The 19,552-nt window shown below is 47.8% G+C and overlaps 3 protein-coding genes across 12 annotated transcripts in view; 2 read left to right on the forward strand and 1 right to left on the reverse strand.

Moving 5' to 3' along the window:
* Window positions 1-19,552, forward strand: part of lsp1a (lymphocyte specific protein 1 a) — a 20,197-nt gene continuing 645 nt past the window's right edge. The window contains exons 1-13 of one of the 3 annotated variants that reach the window (XR_015844042.1): window positions 1-151; window positions 2,191-2,322; window positions 3,432-3,714; window positions 4,945-5,081; window positions 5,146-5,383; window positions 5,603-5,734; window positions 6,395-6,438; window positions 6,636-6,717; window positions 7,027-7,164; window positions 7,696-7,791; window positions 7,900-7,986; window positions 8,078-8,180; window positions 16,576-16,654. Coding sequence is in view for 2 of the 3 variants with exons in the window: in XM_088298167.1 (XP_088154293.1) it covers window positions 93-151; window positions 2,191-2,322; window positions 3,432-3,714; window positions 4,945-5,081; window positions 5,146-5,383; window positions 5,603-5,734; window positions 6,395-6,438; window positions 6,636-6,717; window positions 7,027-7,164; window positions 7,696-7,791; window positions 7,900-7,986; window positions 8,078-8,180; window positions 12,913-12,935 (1,554 nt within the window). In the remaining variant the exon portion in view is untranslated. Of the gene's footprint in view, window positions 152-2,190; window positions 2,323-2,369; window positions 2,561-3,431; window positions 3,715-4,944; window positions 5,082-5,145; window positions 5,384-5,602; window positions 5,735-6,394; window positions 6,439-6,635; window positions 6,718-7,026; window positions 7,165-7,695; window positions 7,792-7,899; window positions 7,987-8,077; window positions 8,181-12,912; window positions 13,283-16,575; window positions 16,655-19,552 lie in introns of those variants that run through there. The other 2 variants (XM_088298167.1, XM_088298168.1) reach the window with 2 other exon arrangements.
* prr33 (proline rich 33) lies at window positions 9,168-15,307 on the reverse strand. Of its 4 annotated transcripts, none has more exons than XM_088298163.1 (4): window positions 14,710-14,838; window positions 14,330-14,429; window positions 12,201-12,278; window positions 9,168-12,040 (listed from the first exon to the last, which is right to left on the reverse strand). In XM_088298163.1, the coding sequence occupies exon 4, from the start codon at window positions 12,023-12,025 to the stop codon at window positions 9,332-9,334; it is 2,694 nt and encodes an 897-aa protein (XP_088154289.1). In that variant the 5' UTR covers window positions 12,026-12,040; window positions 12,201-12,278; window positions 14,330-14,429; window positions 14,710-14,838; the 3' UTR covers window positions 9,168-9,331. The 4 variants fall into 4 exon arrangements, with proteins under 4 accessions (XP_088154289.1, XP_088154291.1, XP_088154292.1 ...); XM_088298165.1 differs by having other exon boundaries at window positions 14,326-14,429; XM_088298166.1 differs by lacking the exons at window positions 14,330-14,429; window positions 14,710-14,838 and adding an exon at window positions 15,269-15,307.
* LOC148334557 (troponin T, fast skeletal muscle isoforms-like) overlaps window positions 17,461-19,552 on the forward strand; it is an 11,949-nt gene continuing 9,857 nt past the window's right edge. For all 5 annotated transcript variants that reach the window (XM_088298174.1, XM_088298169.1, XM_088298170.1 and 2 more), the window contains exon 1: window positions 17,461-17,564. The gene's annotated coding sequence lies outside the window, so the exon portion shown is untranslated. The remainder of the gene's footprint in view (window positions 17,565-19,552) is intronic.

Raw genomic sequence — 19,552 nt, forward strand, 5'->3', positions numbered from 1 at the left:
CCCAAAAAAATAAAAAAGCCCACAAGAAGAAGCGGCCCAGAAGGAGAAGAAGAAGCAGCACAAGGCAACTTGGAGCCACAAGAACTCGGACCATGTCCGACGCGCTGCTGAGGAGAAACTCCAGCAAACGAGGTCTCCAGAACCTCATCAGGTCGGTCCGCTCCACTCGTCATCGGCGTCATCATTCTTCTTATCTTCGCTTTCCGATTTGTGGCCATCAAAACTCACGCGGGGTTTTTCAACTCATTTTGTAAGAATATACGAAGCAAACCTTCCAAAAGAAAGGGGGGACCTTCTTCATGCTCGGGGAACAAAATGTTTGCTTGTCATGCTTTCCGTTTTTCAGCAATTAGTAGAAGAACAATTTCTCCCCAAAAACACCAATTTCTGACCAAAAAGCAGAGAAAGAAAAAAAACAAAGGGTGTTTTTGTGAAAAGAAAAAAAAGCGAAAGTGACGTTTGCTTCTGGGACAGCTCAAAACCCCAAAACGCAAAACGGCACCACAAATGGACCTTTTTGGAAATAAATTGAATGAGCATAAATTGTCCACTTGACAGCAAAATGGCCGAGTCGCTTTCTTGAGATCTTGCTCGTGATTGGCCAAATGTCATGTTGTTCATTTCAACACTTTGCTGATGGGTGGCCGACCACTTCCTGGAAGCAAACGTTCAATATTGGTCGTCTCCTGCTAATGTTGTTGCAAGTTGATTTTTTTTTTCCATTATTGTGGGCCCCCTACTGGTATTGCTGGTGGAATTGGGATTACTGGGAGGTTTTGAGGTCAGGGATGTTTTAGGTGAAGCGCTCAAATCCAAACGAGGAAAACAGCAAAGCGTTTGAACCCCAAAGATGAATGAGAAACGTTTTCCACAAACCGCTGAGGTGCTTTGTCAACTTTATTCCGACTTTCTGAATTGGTTCGGCAGAAACAAGTGTTGATATTTGCGGCGTTGGGAGCTGGCAGTTGTTTATTTTTTTTGTGGGTCACAAAGGTTTTAAGCTTTCACGGGATTTGGAATGTGAGGACGCACAACATGTTGACATTGAATCTGGGACAGAAGCCAGTTCTTTGTTGTCAGCGGCAGTCCGGAGGAGGCTGACCAGGAAACGGCGCAAGTTTCAGAGGTCAAAGGTTACCGACTGAAGCGTTCACTCGTGTCCATGGGAGAGACAAGTCAAAGTGAAAGCACAAAACAGCAAACACAATTTTCGGGTGAGCATTTTCACCTCATTGAATGATTAGGATTCCAAATCTTTCTTGTCATGTTCTAAAGCGGGAGGCGGGTCCACGTGCCGCTCAACGGCTGCGATGTCACCGTGTGATGACGTCACGTCCAAATGAGAACAAACAGCCGATATGTATGCTTGGTTTCCGTGCCGACGGTTCTGGAATCCTTATCGCTTTTATTTCCACACATTTCCGGCTGAAATGCTGCCGGAGTCGGGCAGCCGAAGAAATGCCAGCGCGTGTGTGTTTATCTCGGCGTGGTGATGATGTCATCGCTCAGGAAGCAGAACAGCTGTAAACAGACAGTGACCTATGACCTCCCCCCCCCCCCACACACACACGTATAGACGCACATTTTCAAATCAGATAAGCGCCAGTTTTTTTTCCCATGGGGAGGGTGTTATCAGATTGATTGACAGGAGATCGCCCCCCCTCCCGCATAGCATAACATACTTGCCGATGTCCAAAGCTTCACGACTACATTTGTTTTTTAAAAGATGATGTCTGACAATCAAGTGTATATTTTCATACAAATTCTGTGGCCGTTTACGTTTTTGTCGTTCGTCCGTACAAGTTGAACGTGTTTTCAGCTGAATGGAATGCGAGCCTGTCGCGCTGGAAACATGACAAATGCGCGGCGGCAAGTCCAGACTCGTCATGACATCATCTCGTCAAAGTGCGCGACCTGTAATTATTATTTATGTCGCCGTTGCATCGTGCAGCCGATGACAACACGTCTTTGAGGTCTTTTAGAACTCGTCACACTTTTCTTCCCTCGGGACATCTTTCTTGTCTGCAAACGAGCGCTGACACGTCGCTAGCAAAACATGCCGGCGGCCTCGATGGGGACTTTCTGTTTTTTTTTAATCTTCTTGTGATGCCTGGGTGGACGTTTGAAAGCAAACTGGAAGAGTCCCAAAAAGACATGGACGCGTGCGTAACGGTGACGATGTGATGGCAGACTGACGGCTCAGAGGAGCGTCGAGGATGCCGAGGAAATCGAACGCGAACGCAGGAGACGAGCCAGAGACCAGTCCTTTGGCAGGAACAGCGACGCGGCCTTTACTGACGGGACGGACGACCGCCACCACGCGTAAGTCGTCTCACGCACGCACCTGTTTTGCAACTCAACCTCCAAAGAATCGCCAACCGACTGGCGACCCGCCTACGGTCGGTCGAACGGCGTGGCCTTCAATCGGGATGCCACTTTGAATCTTTGACTGCGTTCGGAGAATTTTCTTTTGAGGCAAACGTTGCAGGTCAATGTTGGCTCACGCGTTGCTATTTGAGCAAACAACGCGAGGTGGACCACCTCCTCCTTGGCTGACCGGGCAAGTTGCTGTCAAAACAAGTTTGCGAAGAGTAACAAACTACTTGAATGTTTGCGTGTTCCGTTTTGCAGCCTTTTTTTTAAGATCAGCTGCCGCCTGCCTCCTGAGAGTTGACGAGACTTTAGCGTACCTAAATGTCCAAAATATAACTTGTCGGGGTTCGTGTGCGCATTCTTGCTCTCGCCCGCTTCGACCTGCGTCAGTGGCGAATCGCTCAGCGCAGTGTTTTTGATTTTGTGGACGTGATCACATGACCTCACGTTTGATGTCAAATAATCCAAACTATTGTGCCAAAGGCTCTTTGACTCTCAAAGGTTGAAGTGGAGAAAATTTGCATTTGGGCGGCCATCGGTCGTCTTTTTAGACCACACAACCGACAATTGGAGCAATATGACCTCGCTGGCCTCCTTGTTGTGACGTCGACAGCTGAAACCGAAATACATAACCAGCCGAGCTCCAAAAGGGGCCGTGTCAATTTGTCGTAAATCTCATCACAAAAAAAGCACTTCAATCAATATTTATTGATTTTTTTCGTACTGATGCAAACCTCACGTCAATCCAGCGTCTGCTTAATCCAATGCAACCCAAAACGTGCTTGGGTGCACTTTTTCTTGATAAACCAGATATGTTTTTCCTTCTGACCATCGCAGGTGCGATTTGACATGGAAAAAAAAAAAGTGAAAACTGTCTTTGTGCCCGCGACCAATCGTTAACAAAATTCACATGCACATTTCTCCCCGTTCCGACATCCTTGTCAAAGAATATCAAAAGGATCGCGTCAATATTTGAAGTCTTCTGGACTTGAGCGTCTTCCTCTCCTTAAGTGCTCATTGCGCTTGAATTCCAAATTGCAAATTTCTCGCTCGTCCAGATTTGAGGAGGTGCCGAAGCCTCGCGGCCCGCCGTCGCTGGAGGAGGACGAAGGCTTCAGCGACTGGACGCAGAGGAGGCAGCAGCGCCTGCAGGAGGCGGTTGGGGCAGGGCGGCAGGAGGGCGGGGACCTGCGCAACAGCGCCGCCTATAGGCCAGCGACGCGAGACACCTGCGGGATTTTGCCTTCGTCTTCATCCGCTCGCGACGAACATGAAGATGAAGATGATGATGGCAAGCCAAGCCCGGAGACCGACCGCACGGACGCACTTCCACGCAGTCAGGTGACCAGTCATTTTTTTTTGTTTTTTTTTTTGCGGTAGTTCCTCACGCGTGCTTCTTGTATGCTTTGGTTTTTGCTCCTTTGATGTTTTTTGTTTGTCTTTGTGTGTGTGCTTCCTTCTTGGTTGTCATTTTGTGCTCAACTGCTTCTCGGTTCTTTCTCCTCCGGTTCCTTTGCGGCTCTCCTGTGCTTCTTGTGTTGTTGCGTTTGTGTGGATCGTGCATCGCTGCTCGTCGGTTCTTGTGTACGCTTCGAGTGTAGTTCGTGTGTGGTTCTCCAACTGTTTTAAGAGTGGTTCTCGTTTGGTTTTGATCTCATTGTTTCTTTTGTGCTTCTTATTTGGCCCTTGCACAGTTCTTGTGTGATTGTTCTTGTGTGTGTGTGTTTTCTGGTGGGTCGTTGTGTTGTTCTTTTGCTTTTTAACTTTTTCCTTTGCTGTTCTTGGGTGTGCGCGTGTGTGTGTGTGTTTGTGTGCTCGTGTTACCGTCCTTCTTGAGACCGCATGTGTTATTTCTTTATTTTTTGAGCCGTCTCATTGTTTTATGGTTTGAGCTTGGTTCTTTTGTGTTTCCTGAGTTGTTCTTGTGAGCTTTCTGGGTGTTTTCGGCTTTATGTTTTGTGTTTTTCCCTCGTGTCATTTTGTGCGGCTCTTGTCATGTCAAACCTGGGGGTGCTGCTTACTGTGGTTCTTGCGTGGTTCTGTTTGCTTCTCGTGTGGTTCCTGAATGCTTCGGGATCCCTTCTTACGTTGTTGTTGTTGTTGTTGTTGTTGTTTTCGGTGAGTCTGCCGGATCGTTTTGTGTTCTGTTTATTTTATTTTGGGGGGGCGGCTATTCTTGCGTGGTTCTTTTTGTTGTGGTCATTCTTGGTGGTTGGTTGTTGTGTTCCGGACTTTCCGCTCCCTGAGTGACTCTTCTCTGCTTCCTGCATCCTCTTTAAGTCGCTGTTGTGCAGTTTTTCTTTTTGCGTTCCACTGTGATTCTCGAGAGTGTCCCAGATGTTTCTTTGAAGGTCTTTGGGTAATTGTTTTGTTAATCTTGTGTCGTTTTTTTGGTGGTGAAGATTCTTGCATGGTTCCTCGTTGTTGTTGATTTGTTGTCGCTTTGTGCTTCCTGTGTGGTTCTTGTTTGCGTCCTCTAAGGTTTATTTGTGTTTATGGTGTCGTTATTGTGCGTGGTTCTTGCGCACGTCGCTTTCGTAAGTTTGCCGTTTTTGCGGTTCTTGCGTCCAGGTGGAGGAACGCCAGCAAGTCCAAGTGTCATACGCATCCAACGTTTTCCTTCTCCAAGATTCCAAACCAGGTGCAGAGGTTGCCCGACAGGAAGTGACATCACATCCCAGCAACCAATCAAAGAGCAGGTCCACCAGGTACATGCGAACACACTGCCAGCGTGAACATTAGCATTAGCATTAGCATTTGCGTGCGTGTCAGGTGCGATGATCACGGCGAGGCGGAGGCCATCCTGGAGGCGGAGCGTCGGCTGGAGAAGATCCGGCGAGGCCTCCAGGAGAAAGAGAGCCAGGAGCTGGAGGCGCCGAAGCGCCGACACGCCCAAGCCGAGCAGGAGCTGGAGGAGCTGGCCGGTAGGAAAGAGACGAGGAGACGCGCTCGAAACCAGGAGGTCCGACGACGACCAGACGAGCAACGGCAGTGCTTTGTCAAACAGGAGGTGAGTGAGGCCACGCGCGAGCCACAAAGGACGGCAAAAAAAAGCCTCGCATCTCATTGGTTGCTTTTGATTGACGGCGAAAAGTCCGTTCAAATGCTTTGGCTGAACATTTTCACGTGCTACGGCTTCTACTGGATTTGATAAGTTGGGCGTCATCTTTGATGGTTTCCACAGACGGGGAGAGAGTGATCGGTGATTAGCTCTGAATGTGATTGACAGGAAGAGCGCTGCCGCATGAAGGAGGAGTTGGCGAGGAGGAGAACGGACGCGGCCGAGAGGATGAAGATGTTGAGCGACGGCGACGCCCATGTGGACGAAGCCTTCAACCCCATCAAGACGCCCACGCACAAAGTAAATCGATCACGGGCACCATTGTGTCATGTTTCCATGAAGACAAAAAAGTTTGACACTGATGGTGTTGTGTCACATTCGCCTAATTTGTGTGCGGGCGCCGTGGCTTCGGTTCCCATTTGGTGACGGTGTCGATGTCCAGCTGGCGACCGCCAACCGTAAATCCGACGACGCACGTTTGCTTCGCTCGGGACGTCATCTGATGATGTCATGTTTGACGTTAGCATGTCTCACCAAGAGTCGACGTGTTTTTGTGTTAGCGCGGCCCAGCCGATAGTTTCCTTTTTCAAATGGGATGAAATCGGATTCGTGGGGTTTGCCCCCCCCACATGAACACACTTCAACCTAACGCAAAAGTAATGACTTTGGCGCTTCACTCTGATTGGCTGTCAGCCTGAAGCAATCCCAGCACAAGCGTTCCAGTCTCGTTGTGAGCCGAGCACCAATCAATCGCGTGGAATCGCTTCCGATCTATTTGAAAGACTTGTTTCGCGACCGTTTGAAAACCTTTACACGCGACATTTCAAGACTTTAAAATGATCTGAAACACATTCAAACATTTGAACACCTTGTCGAGGCTTCAGTTCGTTTCGGACTTTCCAATGCGGGACTTAATTCACAGCACGCCCTCACGTTCATGTTTCGTCTTGTGATTTTCAGATCACGGAGAGGACAGAGTCCCTCAGCCGCTCCCTGAAGAAAAGGTGAATGTCTCTTTTGAAAATGTCAACATTTTGGGGCGGGGTCTGCGGTGCTGAACACGGACCTTTTCGTTTGGTGCCACAAAGTTCCAAGAAGGCTTTCCTGGAGCTTTAAGTGGAAATGCTGCTTGACAGATTGCTTCTTTGTCTTGTCGCCATGGCAACGTGCTCAACTCTTGTGATTGTCTGCGATTGGTCAGTAACAGTTTCAAAAGGTCGCCGGCGCTCGTCCTCGTCAGCAACATCGATGACAAGATTGAGCAGTACGCGCACGCTGTGGAGGTACGCACGTGCACGCCCGCACACACGCACACACACGCACACCCCCACACGCACACACACACACACACAGACAATCGATAGATTGATCGTTTAAATGGGTCAGCGAGTACAGCAAAAACAGCAAAGGCCTCAAAACAGAGCCTTGTGGAACACCATTTGTGTGCTGATTTTTACTTCTCCAAATAGAAAGCGCTTTGTTACCGCTCCAGCTGTTGCAAAACGCGCTGTACAAATAAAGTTGGATTGTCCTTTTGCTCTTCTAAAAACCAATCTTTCATGAATTTGCTGACGGTGTCTCCATACGTGCAGAACTCTCAGGAACCTCGAGGCTCGAAGGCCCCGGCGGCGGACCTTCCCAACTCGCTGGAGGCCGTCACCTCCAAGAGGAACTTGTTCGAGTCCGGTGAGGCGCGGAGCAGCAGCCCCCTCAAAACATCTTCAGGCCGGGTAAGGGTAATTTGAAGGTCTAATTTAAGGTGAGAAGTTTGTTGAGAGAACGTCTGAGTCGATTGTGAGTCATCCAGGTCAGCCACAAAAAAAAAAAAAGGTTGGATGCAAGGACGCTTGTTGGCTGTTGAAAACGTTTGAGCTTTAATTTAAAAGTCATCTTTGAGTTACCGTTTGCGTCTCTTGTAAACGAGCTTCCCGGTACCTCACTGACCTGACACTTGCGGCTCAAGACAAATTGTGGCAGGGTTTTTACTCTCTAGACCTGGATTTGAGGTCTCTGGTCAACAACAGCATGGCCATCTGAGACATTACCAGTGGACGTACGCACCTACATTTAAAAACCGAAGAAGCAACTTCAGGTCTGGAGTCCACTTCCCTCCATTCAGTTTTTGCGGACGAGCATGACCCGAATGAGAAACAGTTGTCCTGAACTTTTCTCGAGAAACATCTCGGCGCAAATGAGACCTTCAAGATTTAATTGTTGCTGCTGCACTCTGGTGCTGACCTCCTCGCGTATGCACCAATCAGGACAGTGACAGCTTAAAGGTGGGTGTGGCAAACCTGATCACTCAGTGGGTGAGGGGCCAACCGGACGGCGACCGACCTCTGCAGAGTCGAGTAGCGGTGAGTAGCGCGCGAGACTACTAGGTCAGCAAAAGGGTATCGTGAAAGTGGTGCTAACGCCTTCATGCTAGGCAAGCTCATTGTTTATTGATGACTGCGTGTTGTCAGGACATGAAATGTGGAGATGTAATGCAGAAGAAGAACTTGTGGGAGGTTATTGGAGATTCATCAGGGAGGTCCACCGCAAACATCAAGGTAACACATGCTCATGCTAACATGCAAGTGTGCGCGCGCGTGTTATTGTTGACATGCTGTCGTTTGTTGGGCTTCTTTGTGTTACTGTCAGGGCTCGCCGGCGGTGAGTAAGAAGTACAAGTTTGTTGTGACGGGACACGGCAAGTACGAGAAGATCTCCGTGGACCAGGAACTTGTGACTAACGGAAAGTCTGGTGAGTGAAGTCACACCCGCTTGAAATAACTTGCAAATGAAACTGGAGGCACTTTTGCTGTGGAAATGATCGGGAAGCTCTTCTTAAGACATTTCAGTTCTAAAATAATCCCAAAAGTTTTTACATTTTGATTTACAAAGTCCTCAGAGGACACTTGATTGGAAAAGGTTCTCATGATGCTTGAAACAGTTCCAGGGACTCAATTTGGGCAAATCATTCCTGTCCCCAAAACATTGTCGTCAATCAACTTTTGTGCAAATCAGATGGACGAGGAAAGTAACAGCGCCACACTTTCAATGTTGAAAAGAGGTTACAGGGAGTCTTGAAAGTACTACCATCCAAAGGGGGCGGCGGGGTCTTCTTTTGACACATCATCAGTCAGGTAAAACTAACGTGTTGGTCTAAACGACAGTCTAAAAGCAGCTCACATTTTCCCAGGAATTAAAACCTTTTGTGAAACAGTTCCTGTAATGAAAAACTGTGAGGTCCTAAACCTCAAATCCAGACCCGACTCAAAATTCTAGCTCTTAACCTTAGCTTTTAGGAGTTTTGAACAAAAATTGGCAACTGGTGAAAAACTTGATTAATTTATTTTGAATAACCCTTGGGTAGTGAGGGTGGAAATTCAGATTAAAGTCAGCTTTAGAAAAGTAAAATGAGCGCACTCACAAGAAAGCGTTGAGCGGGGGGGCATCGCCAGTTGACCCAACTTTTTGACTGTCCGAATCTTCGTCTTTTTAACTTTCACGGCGACCTTCAAGTTCCTTGACATTCCATTGACACAAACGTTCACCTTCCAGAATCCATTCAGTCTAATCTAGAACGCATCAAAATCAACAAACTGATAAAACGTTATGATTAAGCTTCCTCTTTATGACACAATGTAAAGCGTCAAAATGAAAGCGTCAAAAAATCAAGAATCGAGTAGCACCACGGTGAACATGGAAGACCACCAAAGGAAGATTTGGAACAAATGTGAGGCTTGTTCAAACATCAAAGCTTTTAATTGTAAGACAAACGAGGTGCTGACGTAAAGTCCAAACAAGCACAACCAGGACCCGGCGACGACTCGAGGGCTGTCGATTACCAAGCTGAGCCCACACATGCACACTGTGATTCTGCTAACCATTTTGAAAACATCCAAAGACTTCTTAAGAAGAGCTGAAGCCTCTGGCGGTTCTGTTAAAGTCTTTTGGTTCGTCGTCTTTGGCCTTGCGTCCGATCAGGCCCATCTCGAAGACGGTTGAGAACTTTGTGAGCGGCCTGGACGCAGCCTCCTTTAGCTTCTTGGCGTCAAACTTGGGGCTGAAGAGCAAGACGGGCAGCCGGTACGCAAAGGACGGGATTTCCTTGGCCTCGTCTTTGCTCTTTACATCGTCCTTCTTCCCTTCCGTCCTCTCTTGGTCTTCTTTCTCCTTCAGCTCGATCTGGTGCATGATGTTCTCCTTGCTGGAGAACATCTGGAAGAGGACGGCATCCCACATCTTGGTGGCTTTCGGAGGTGTGGAGCCGCTGGTGTGGACCACCTGGCTGTGGTCGTGGCCTTCTCCATCCGTCCGTGGAAACAATGGCTCCTCCTGCTCCACCACCATGTGCTTTTTAAGTCTGGACCAGCCGCTCGTTTTTGATTTCAATGTCTTCGGTTTTTGGACACTTTTAGTTGACTCGTTTACTTTCTTATCCGCTCCTGCAACTATTCCAGCCTTGTTGTCTTTGTCTTGACTTTGGGACGATGTTACTTTGACCTTGTCGACCTCAGGGACTTTCACGGGCTCTTCAACCATTGCCTGATCTTGACATTTGGAGGGCAGGACTTTATGTTTGCCGAGAAGCTTTCTGACTGCCTTCAGAGAGTCCTTATCAGGAGTTGGAGGAGCTGGTTTGGCCACAGGAGGTTTTGGCACATCGGTCTTCTCGCAGATGGGAGTTCTGTTGTCTGGGCTTGAAGCTTTGTCGTTTGGAGTTTTGTGGATCTGTTGTTGATTCTCCGGCAACAGTGGAGGAACCATCCTTGCTTCCGAATTTGGTTTTACGACAGAGGTTTCGGGTGTCTGGGAAACCACAATCATGGGAATTTTTGGGGTGGCAGAGACCTTGTCCTCAAATGTGGGCGTTTCTTTGACTTCTGAGACTATCATTTCTCGGGTTGTTTTACTTTGGGTGGCTGCAGCCTCCTCATGGGTTGCATCCTGAGATCCTGAATTTCCATAGACTTGCGTGTGTGTTCTGACTCCACCATAAGCAGCATACTCGCCAGGCATCAATCCGCGGTAGGTAGACTTGGATTTGGGCCCCACTAGAGTTGGAGTCTTTGACCCCTGGAAGGCTGCAGCGGGTACACCATGGGGGGAAGTTCCATATGTGGGAGTTCTTGGTCTTTTAAAAGCCGGAGATGAGCTGAGCAGCCGGGATGCCTCATAGGTCGGCGTTTTAGGCCTCTGATATCCAAAGGATGTTACTGCAGATGTTAGCTCAACTGTTGGCGTTCTTCTGGTCAGATCTGATTCTGATTTGGACTTTGTAATCAACTGGGGGAAGCTTGCCTGGACCTCTCGATTCAGAACCGTCGAGGGTAAGTTCATGTCAGGAGTCTTGGCTCTCATCTTGGGGGATCTGGACACCTCGGGCTCCATCATCACTGGAGACACTGCAAACAGGAGAGGGTTAGGTTTGGAAATCTCGAACACGGGCGTCGCTGCACGCTTTGCCGGGGTTCTCGGACGCCCTGTGAGGCACCGCGGGGATTGCATTTCCTGAGTTGTTGTTTTGACTCTCATTTCAGATGTGGGCGTGGCTCTCCTAATTTCGATGGTTGGAGCCACTGAAGTGTTTATCTCTACTTTTGCTGTTTCTGTTCGCACATCTGCTGTTGGTGTTTTTGGTTGTGGTTCCGAGGTGACTGCAGGATTTGGGGTGATGGACCCCCTGGCTTCAAATGCTGGACTTGCTTCTTGGTTGCTTTCAGTGGCGACGGTGCTGCCGATGGCGGTTAGGGCAACTGTGTCATACACTGGCGGCGTCCTGGATGTCTCATAGTAGGAAGTGCTTGCTGTGTACAGGCGGATTTGGGGAACCTCAAACATGGCCTTGGGTGATTTTGAAGGTTCGGTGGCTTTGAATGTTGGACGAGGGCTTTTGGGCTTGACGAACTGAGATAGCACGGTAAGAGGCCGAGTCAAAGCCTGAGGTCCCGCTGCCGGATAGGTGTTTGGATTGGGACTGACTGGTTTTGGCTTGTTTGGTGGGGCTACAGCAAGTCTGGGAGTTTCTGTAAAAGGACTCGGATGTGTGGTTTTCAACTCTGGAGAAGGAATCCACAACTGAGGCACAGAAGAAGAAGGTTGTTGAGTGATTATGGCGGGAATCTGTTGGAATGGCCCTGGCAGGACTGGCACTATCGAAGTCGGCGGTGCTCGTTGCGGCAAACTAGCGCCGCCGCCATGTTGTGGGTATTGCGGGAAGGCGGCCGGCTGAGGCGAGAACCTGCCCGCTCGAGAGAAGGCCGCTCGCTGCGGGTACGGCGACGCCACATGCTGATAAAGCGACCGAGCAACAAAGTGAGATGACTGCTGGGCGGCATAGAACCCATACGGCACCTCTGGAGTTTTGGGCGGTGTGGAGTGGTCGCTGCGCTCGAGGTCAGGGCTGGCTTCGTTGACCGGGGAGAGGCTGGAGCGGAACGGGGCGGCCGATTGCGACGTCTGCGGGGACGTCTTCTTTTTGGCGTTGCGCTTCAGGAGCTTCTGGAGGCGGGCATTTTCTTTCCCAGGCTTGGGGAACAAGGGGGGCGGGTACTGGAGGGTAAAAAATCCGGGCGGGATGGTTGCCCCGTAAGTGACTGCCATGAGCAACTTGACCTCCTGAAGACCAAACCACAACACGTGTCAGACTGAGTCATACAGATAATCCAACTAGAATTAGCTTAGCTCGCTAAATTAACAGTGAGACCAGTTTTCAGCCTGCCAATACGACAGGGTTCACTCTCAAACTGATTCTAATAACTGTCATAAATGAACTCACCTCTCAATGAACTGAAAACCGAAACCCCGCCTACGTTGCTTCCCCAAAACTGTTCACAGGACAGTTGGATGCCAGACGCTAAACAGCACAAAATAAACAAGAATTAGTTTTTTTTTACTAATATTGGACTTTTACATAGCTTGTGTTTTTTCAATGTCTCATTACCTCGTTTTTCTTTTTTTTTTAGACTTATTTTTTACGTATATAGATGTATGTGACTGTTTTGGTCTTAAATTTGACCCCACCTTTCAAGAAAATGTTTAGTCTGACTTAGTATTAAAGCTCCGGTTATATTTGTTTGTTTCTTTGCGACACTTTCTTGGGGTTGAATGGGTCAATTTGATTCCCAACATCGCACTCTAGCCCACTGCTTCTCAATAATTATTGCTTTTGGGCCAATTTGCGTCCCCGCTCCACCACCCACTTCTTGCCACAACTCTGAATAATAGCAACAAAAACCCCCGACTCCGTCAAGTTAATACTCTCAATGAGAGCCTACTAGTGGAGTGGATGTGCTATTACACTTTATTGTAGTACGGTGGAAAAAAATGCATGTTTGCCAGGGTCGCACGCAGCCCCCACAGCATCACACCATGCCCCCCCCCCAAGTGGGGCTTGCCCCCACTATTTGAGAAGCACTGCTCTAGTGACTATGAAAATTATTTCTAGATTTATTTTTAACAACAATGTCCTTTTTTTTTGTCTTTTCCAGATTTGTGTCCAAGTGACTACTGATGTGGTCTCCTTTCTCTGCAGCTTGCACACCCACCCAACACACACACACACACACACTGCCCCCCCCCCCGACGCCAGCAGCAATTAATTCCAGTTATTAAACGTGCAAACAGTTATCTGACATTTTGTGTATCTGCTGTCAGCTGTTGTTTGTCAGCGGTGCAATTTGCCGCGCGTTCATTTGTCTTTGTTTCCATCATCTGAGATGTACAATCACTTCCTGTTTGCTATCTCTGCTTACCTTGCAATCACTGAGGCCTTTTTTTTGGGGGGGGGGATTGTGCTTCTTCGAGTTTGTACCTTCCTTTTTTTAAGTCCATTAAACTCTTTTGTTTTTTCTACAAAGATCTTGTAGTATTTACCAATTTATTTAAGAAAAAAAAAATTTACCTTTCGGAGATTGAAGTCGAATATCTTCCAGATAAAAAGCTGCATGTTTTCCATTGTAAAGTATGTCATTTTACAGGAATGATGTGTGTATATATATTTATATATATATATATATTTATTTTTTAGATTGCAGTCGTACATATGTTAGCAATAAAAAGGAATATATATTCAAGATGAAAAGGTTAGTTTTTCCAAATTGGGAGTGTTGGAAAAATGACCTGACAATTTTATCTGAATATTTTTTTTTTACCATCAAAGTTTCTGATTATTTAGTTTTGCCCATTGAAGCCAAATTTTCATGCATTGTATCGAAGGAATTGGGTTGCACGCTTAAACATTCAAACCAGATGCAAACTATTCCAAGAAATCAACGTGATTTCATCATTCAAAACTGAAGCGTTTTGCTGCCACGAGAGGGAAAAAGAAGATTGTCATGTTAAAACTTGATTCATTTCCCATTTGACGCAATTTTTTCCTTTTGTTTCGCTGAATGCCGACGTCAAACTTGTCATGCTTTCAAAATTTGCATATTAAAATGCGAACTTTGCCACGTGAAAATATGAAATGAATCACGTTATGACACGATTTTAAACTTTTCTCATGTGGCAGCAAAACGCTTCTGCAAAACATTTTTTACGTGTTTTCGTAACAAACGGATTTCTTCTCCACGTTAAAAAGACATCCTCTCAACAACAATACAAATAAAATTGTGGCTTGACTCGCCAAATCATTTTAAGTCATTTTGAAATTCAACCTTTTTATTTTCCTAATCTCTGCCCCCTATATTGTCATTTGAATCGTGGATTTTGATTTTTGCCAAGCTCGTTGACAAATCTGCCCAAAGTGGAGCTATCATTCCATATATCACAAAAAAAATACTTTGGATTATGATTTTTTTTTTTAATAATTCAGCAGTTATGTTGCCATTCCAACTGTGCCGGTTATTGTTTTTCCTCCTGGCAAAGACGATATATTTACAGTACACTGTGTGTATTTATACTCGCATATGTGATGAGGTGTGAAAATAGCTGGTGGTCATAAGACCGATGACGTCACGCCTGCCTGACAGCCGATTGGGCCAATCACACGAGAAGTTAGGAAGACCTAAGAAGAATTACAAATGATTAAAAAAAGCGGAAGATCGGAAACAAACAGCTGTCCCCCCCCCCCCCACGTTCAAAACATGAGCACACAATAGCCCCGCCCCCTCCTTTTAAGGCGCTGCAAGGTTGGCGTCAAAAGTGGAAAGAGTAATTATAGCCGTGTCATAAAAGCTGTCGTGGTCCCCAATGACCGATACGAACCCAAAAAGACCCAAGAACTCACCGGAGTACAGCAACACCCCCCCCCCCCGACCCCCACCAGCCCCTCGACATGTTCTTACCGGTTTGCGACTGGTGGCTGAAGTGCAGCAGGACAAGCAAGACAAGTCCGGTCAAGAAGTCACACAGCAAACTCATGTAAGAAGCTTTCAAAGTCCGCCCCCCCTCAAAAAAAAAAACCTCCCCCAACACACACACAGCCTGCCTCCCGGCCACCCTCCAACAACATACGGCAGCAAGCAAAGTGGGGAGTTGGGGTGCGTTGACACCGAACCCGCCCCCCCCCCCGCCCCACCACCACCACCCTCCCCCAAACTCTCGTGGGTGGAGAAGAAAAGGAAAGAAAAGGTGCATCGACTACCTGGTCCAGTGGTGCTGGGGGCGGGGTGGGGGGGCAACCGTGCGTCCGGGTGCTGCCTGCTTGTCGCAGCCCAGAGTGTCAAAGCGGCTGCTTTGCATCGCGCCCCACTCGACCCTCATCCGCCGCCCGCCCCCCCCCCCCCCATTCCTCCGCACGCCATGACAGTCCCAAAATAAACGTAGTCCGAGCAGGCTGCTGGGATGCAAACTCGAACCCTTTTTTTCCAGCCCACCCCCACCCCGGCGCACCCGAGCGCTTACCTCAGGACCCTGAGACCCCCCCCGAGAGCCATCTCAGCCTTCTGATACACAATAACGACCTTAGCAATGGAGGTTATGCTTTGTGTCATTTGTGACACATGTCACATTGCGCTGGAAGGCGTGTCACGTGACGTCAATTGACGTCATATGTGGTGTTATGCTCTCCATTCCTTTACGTCGGCGTAAAATGTTCCATGTGCACTTCCACGAGGTGACGCTCCGTTGTGACGGGAAAGTTACATTTTTGTTTGTTTGCGTTCCGTTTTGTCACCGGGCGCACAACTTTGCACGTTGTTTCATTGCAATTCCGTGACGTGTTGTGACGTCACGCCGCGTTGCATTACGTTTCGTGTCGTCACGAAAAAAAAAGGGGGCCCGCCTATATTTCATAGAATTCCTAAAAATGATCTCAGGAATACACAGCGCAAGTCACTTGTTTGGTTGACCTCTGAGGTTCATTCCTGCCCACCAGAACATGTAACCTCTCTGTTTGCCTCGAAAAGCGAATACCAGCTGAAATTCACTCTTATCGTGAACTATTTCTTTGCAAAACTTTTTTTTATACATCAAGTGCAAATGTGCATAAGTAACGTTTTAAATTGTAGTGAATAATTTGATCAATGAAATACAGTAGTGACAAGTGCAATCATTTTTGGGGGGCGAAATGTTGTTCATAAAAATTAAAATCAAACACAAACGTGTGTGTTCTTTGGATGAAACAGTCACAATTAGTAAAGTCGCACCGTGTCAGAAAGCCTGCATTGATTAGCGATGTGCAGATCACAGTTGATTGTTTCAACGAAAGATCACCCAGATGTCCGACTGTGTCAGTGGTCTTTGAATGCATCTCGAGTCCAACGCAGAACGCGAGTAACTTTCTTTGATTTTGTTTTTTGCTTCTGTCGACGTAACTCAATTTGATCACGTCATTGAAAACGATTTAATTGGAAACGTTTGTTGATACAAAAAAAAGGCAAATGCCAAAAGGGCGAAATATCTTTCCACCGGTTTCGCTTTCACTCGATGCGCGAGCTCGCGCGACTTTTGGGGATGCAGATTGTGTCACGTGTTCCGGTCAGACTTTCAAAATAAAAGTAAAAGTACGAAACCCATGAATGCACTCTAAAATGATTTCGGCATTTAGAAATGAGCGAATTAACGCGAAATGAACGCGTTAAATTTCCTGGTAACATGACACTGCACAAAATGACGCAGTTTCTTGATGACGTCATCGTTATTCATTATTTGTTTAGCATATTGTCATATCACATGCAGAGCTGGGCACTTAACTATTTTTTTTTTTTTAGAAAGAACGGAGGGACGATGACGGAAGGGTGCCCAAGCCATGGACGGAGGACGAAGGACGGACTGTCAAAATAAGCTAAAGTGTGCATCTAAAAGTTCACGTTATTTTACATGACCTATTGTGCATATTATGCTTTTTTATTTCATGTTGCTGTATATTGGGGTCAAAATTGAAAGGTGAGATGGCGGAGGTATCGCTCACCTCATGGAATGGTACTGCAGCGCCCTCTAGTGGAGAATATTGGTGCTGTCACAAGAAGGCGCTTAACATGTGAGTAACGATTGCCACCATCAATCAGACTATCAATCAACTCAGCAGTAGAATTACACTCAGACCCGTGAGAAGAGATCATTTAGAGGAGGACGTTTTGCTCCTAAACAATCTGATCCGAATTTTGAGGAGAGAATGCCCGGAGGACTACATTGACATGATTTGGCACCTTATTAGTGAAACAACAATGCTGTGAGAGGAGAATCATTAAGAGGTCGACCACCTTGAGAAGAAAGTTGGGAAGATGACTGGAACGCTGACAGGAGAATGTTACGCAACTTTGAGAAGAGAGTGCCAGAAAACGATTGGAAGGAGAGCAGCTGTTGGACCAGGAAGCTTTTTTTCTTCTTCTTCTTCTTGCAGATTGTGAAATGTGCTTGCCTCATGCCGTGTTCCCAGAATAGCCCAAAGACTTTGCCATGCGCTGGTTCTTGTCCAAACTTGAGCCAGCGTCTCCTTCTCCCCGCCCGAGTGCTGGCATCTCCTTATTGAGGACCAGGAGAAGAAAGGAGGGCTCCCGTCGCAGCGACAGGCCCACGGCCCACGGGGTCCCGCCCTCTGCCCGGCTCCTTGGCCAATGAGGAGGCCTGCCGGATCCAGTGTCACTATAACACAAGAACATAATCAGCGCGGCAAGTTTGCAGAACCTGACAGCCGCTCTGGGCCAGCGGGGACCTCCACGCTTCACACTTCCTCGTTCTTTTCTTCTGCTTAGCTCAGGTAAGAAAGTCCAAATCCCAATCTTAATCCTAATCCTCGTTCTACAGTCCTGCAGTCCAATAGTCCCATAGTCCAGTCGTTCCCAAGAAATGAGAGCTCTTCAGCTATCAAATTTCCCTGAATGAGTGCAAAAAAAAGAAAAGTTTGACTTTGATGAATGTGTCTTTGTTCAACGATCCACACGGCGACGTGTTACAATGCGGTCGTCAAGGTCCCAAAGCTCTTGTCAGATAGCCCCGCTCCCGTTGCCCCGGTTCCAAAACCTGGCCTTCATCATTAAGTTCTGCTTCTGGTTTAAGCGTGGAGCTCAAATGTATCAACAGGCCAGCCAGTGTGAGTGGAGGCCATGTTGTCAGGTACTCCGCAGGTCGTCGAACGCCTCGAGTTGGACCCGATAGGAGCTGTCAGTCCGTTGAACTTGCACTGTTGATTTTGATGTTGTGCTTTGTGCTGGAATATCAGGAGGGTGTCCAGCGTCTGGTGAGAGCAGGGGGTCACAAACATGGTCACCCCCCCCCTCCTGATCTATAAAGAAATAGCTCAGCAGCGATGGGACATTGCGATTTCCTCAGAATGTTGTAGAAATTGAACACTCGTCTCGCCGCTGGATATTCATGTTTCCGATCCAGTGCTGATCAATTTTGTGAACAAGTAAAAAATAAAAAAGATGCTGACTGATTTAGAGACTCCCGTCAGTCAACTGAAAAGTTTCTGGTGAACGTCGATATCTGGTCGACGTCACGCTTGTCAATTTTGACTGACTTAAGCTTCCTCTCATGTCTTTAATTCCGACCAGAGAATGAATCGTGGACGTGTTTAGCCGTCAATGGCAGTAAACGACGCTTTGGATTGTTTGGAAGGTGTCAGTCAATTACAACGCTGTCGTCTAACTTCCAGTATCTTCTTTTAATGTTTATTGGCTCGGCCAAAGCCTCGGTTTGCTTCTTGCCGGATCAACGGCAGATGGTTCCGATGGTTCAGATGGTTCAGACGGTGTCATTTTCCCGCCGTTGGCATCCCAGAGGGTCGATAGCGTCTATTTGCGAAGCCGCAAACGGGCGTGGCACGCGGCCACATGGCGGCGGGATCAACACTTCAGCGCCGAGACGGACGGCTAAAAAAATTCTGCCGACGGGATGAGCTCACGTTAACACATTCCCGACGTCAGCGTTTGGGGAGGCGCGACGCGGGGGGGACCTTTTTTTGCCTTCTGAGGCTTCTTCCGGAAAGCGAAGTCAGCAGGGAGCGCTCGGGTCAGGACGTGATTGAAGGAAGCCAGCGGGCGGCAGGTGGAGGAACGGGACCTCCTCCAAGGAAGAAACTGAATGCCGTCGCGGCGTCCCGGGAAACCCGAGCCGGGCGGGCGCCGCACAGCTGCGACTCGGAAATAGACGCAGGAACGCGTTAATGGCAATAATGTGCGTGGAAGCTCCTCTGCTCATTGGATCAACTCTTCACTCGATCACTGACACGTCGCGTCGCGTCGCGTCGGCGGTGCTGCGCTGCGCTGCGCCGTCCCGTTCCGTTTGATGTGATTGGCCAAAGTGTTGCCGGGCATGTTCATCGCCACCACGATCTGATACGTGATTCTGTTCCGGTTCATCCGATTCAACGAGGGCATGTCGATCCATTTGACTCCATTTTTTTCTTAACTGTATTCGTCCGTCGTCGCTTTAATTTTTTTAGAAATTAGAGGGAGAGCTGTTAGCCGCTGCGTCCATGCGCGCCGCCATCTTGGGGAAAAAAAAAATTAATCGTGGGCGCGATACGAAGCAAAACGACGCGTTCCGATACGGAATTAGGACGAATGCGCTCCGCTCAACGTTTTGGGCTGAGCTCAATGAACCGCAACGAGATATTCTGGCTCATGTGTGACAAATTCACTTGTGCCTCGATAGAATGTCACCGTTATGGTCTTGCGATATCGCGCGACGTGAAATCTCGATTTCGATATCCGATATATGTTGGACTCTTCTCCGACATAGAAG

Source organism: Idiotropiscis lumnitzeri, chromosome 6 (genome assembly GCF_059441095.1).
Source record: "Idiotropiscis lumnitzeri isolate Australia: NSW breed Sydney's pygmy pipehorse chromosome 6, RoL_Ilum_1.0, whole genome shotgun sequence".
In the NCBI taxonomy this organism is placed as follows: domain Eukaryota; kingdom Metazoa; phylum Chordata; class Actinopteri; order Syngnathiformes; family Syngnathidae; genus Idiotropiscis; species Idiotropiscis lumnitzeri.

Excerpts from the sequence above, each read along its gene's own strand:
- prr33 (XM_088298166.1), bottom strand. The coding sequence starts at position 12,025 with ATGGCAGTCACTTACGGGGCAACCATCCCGCCCGGATTTTTTACCCTC.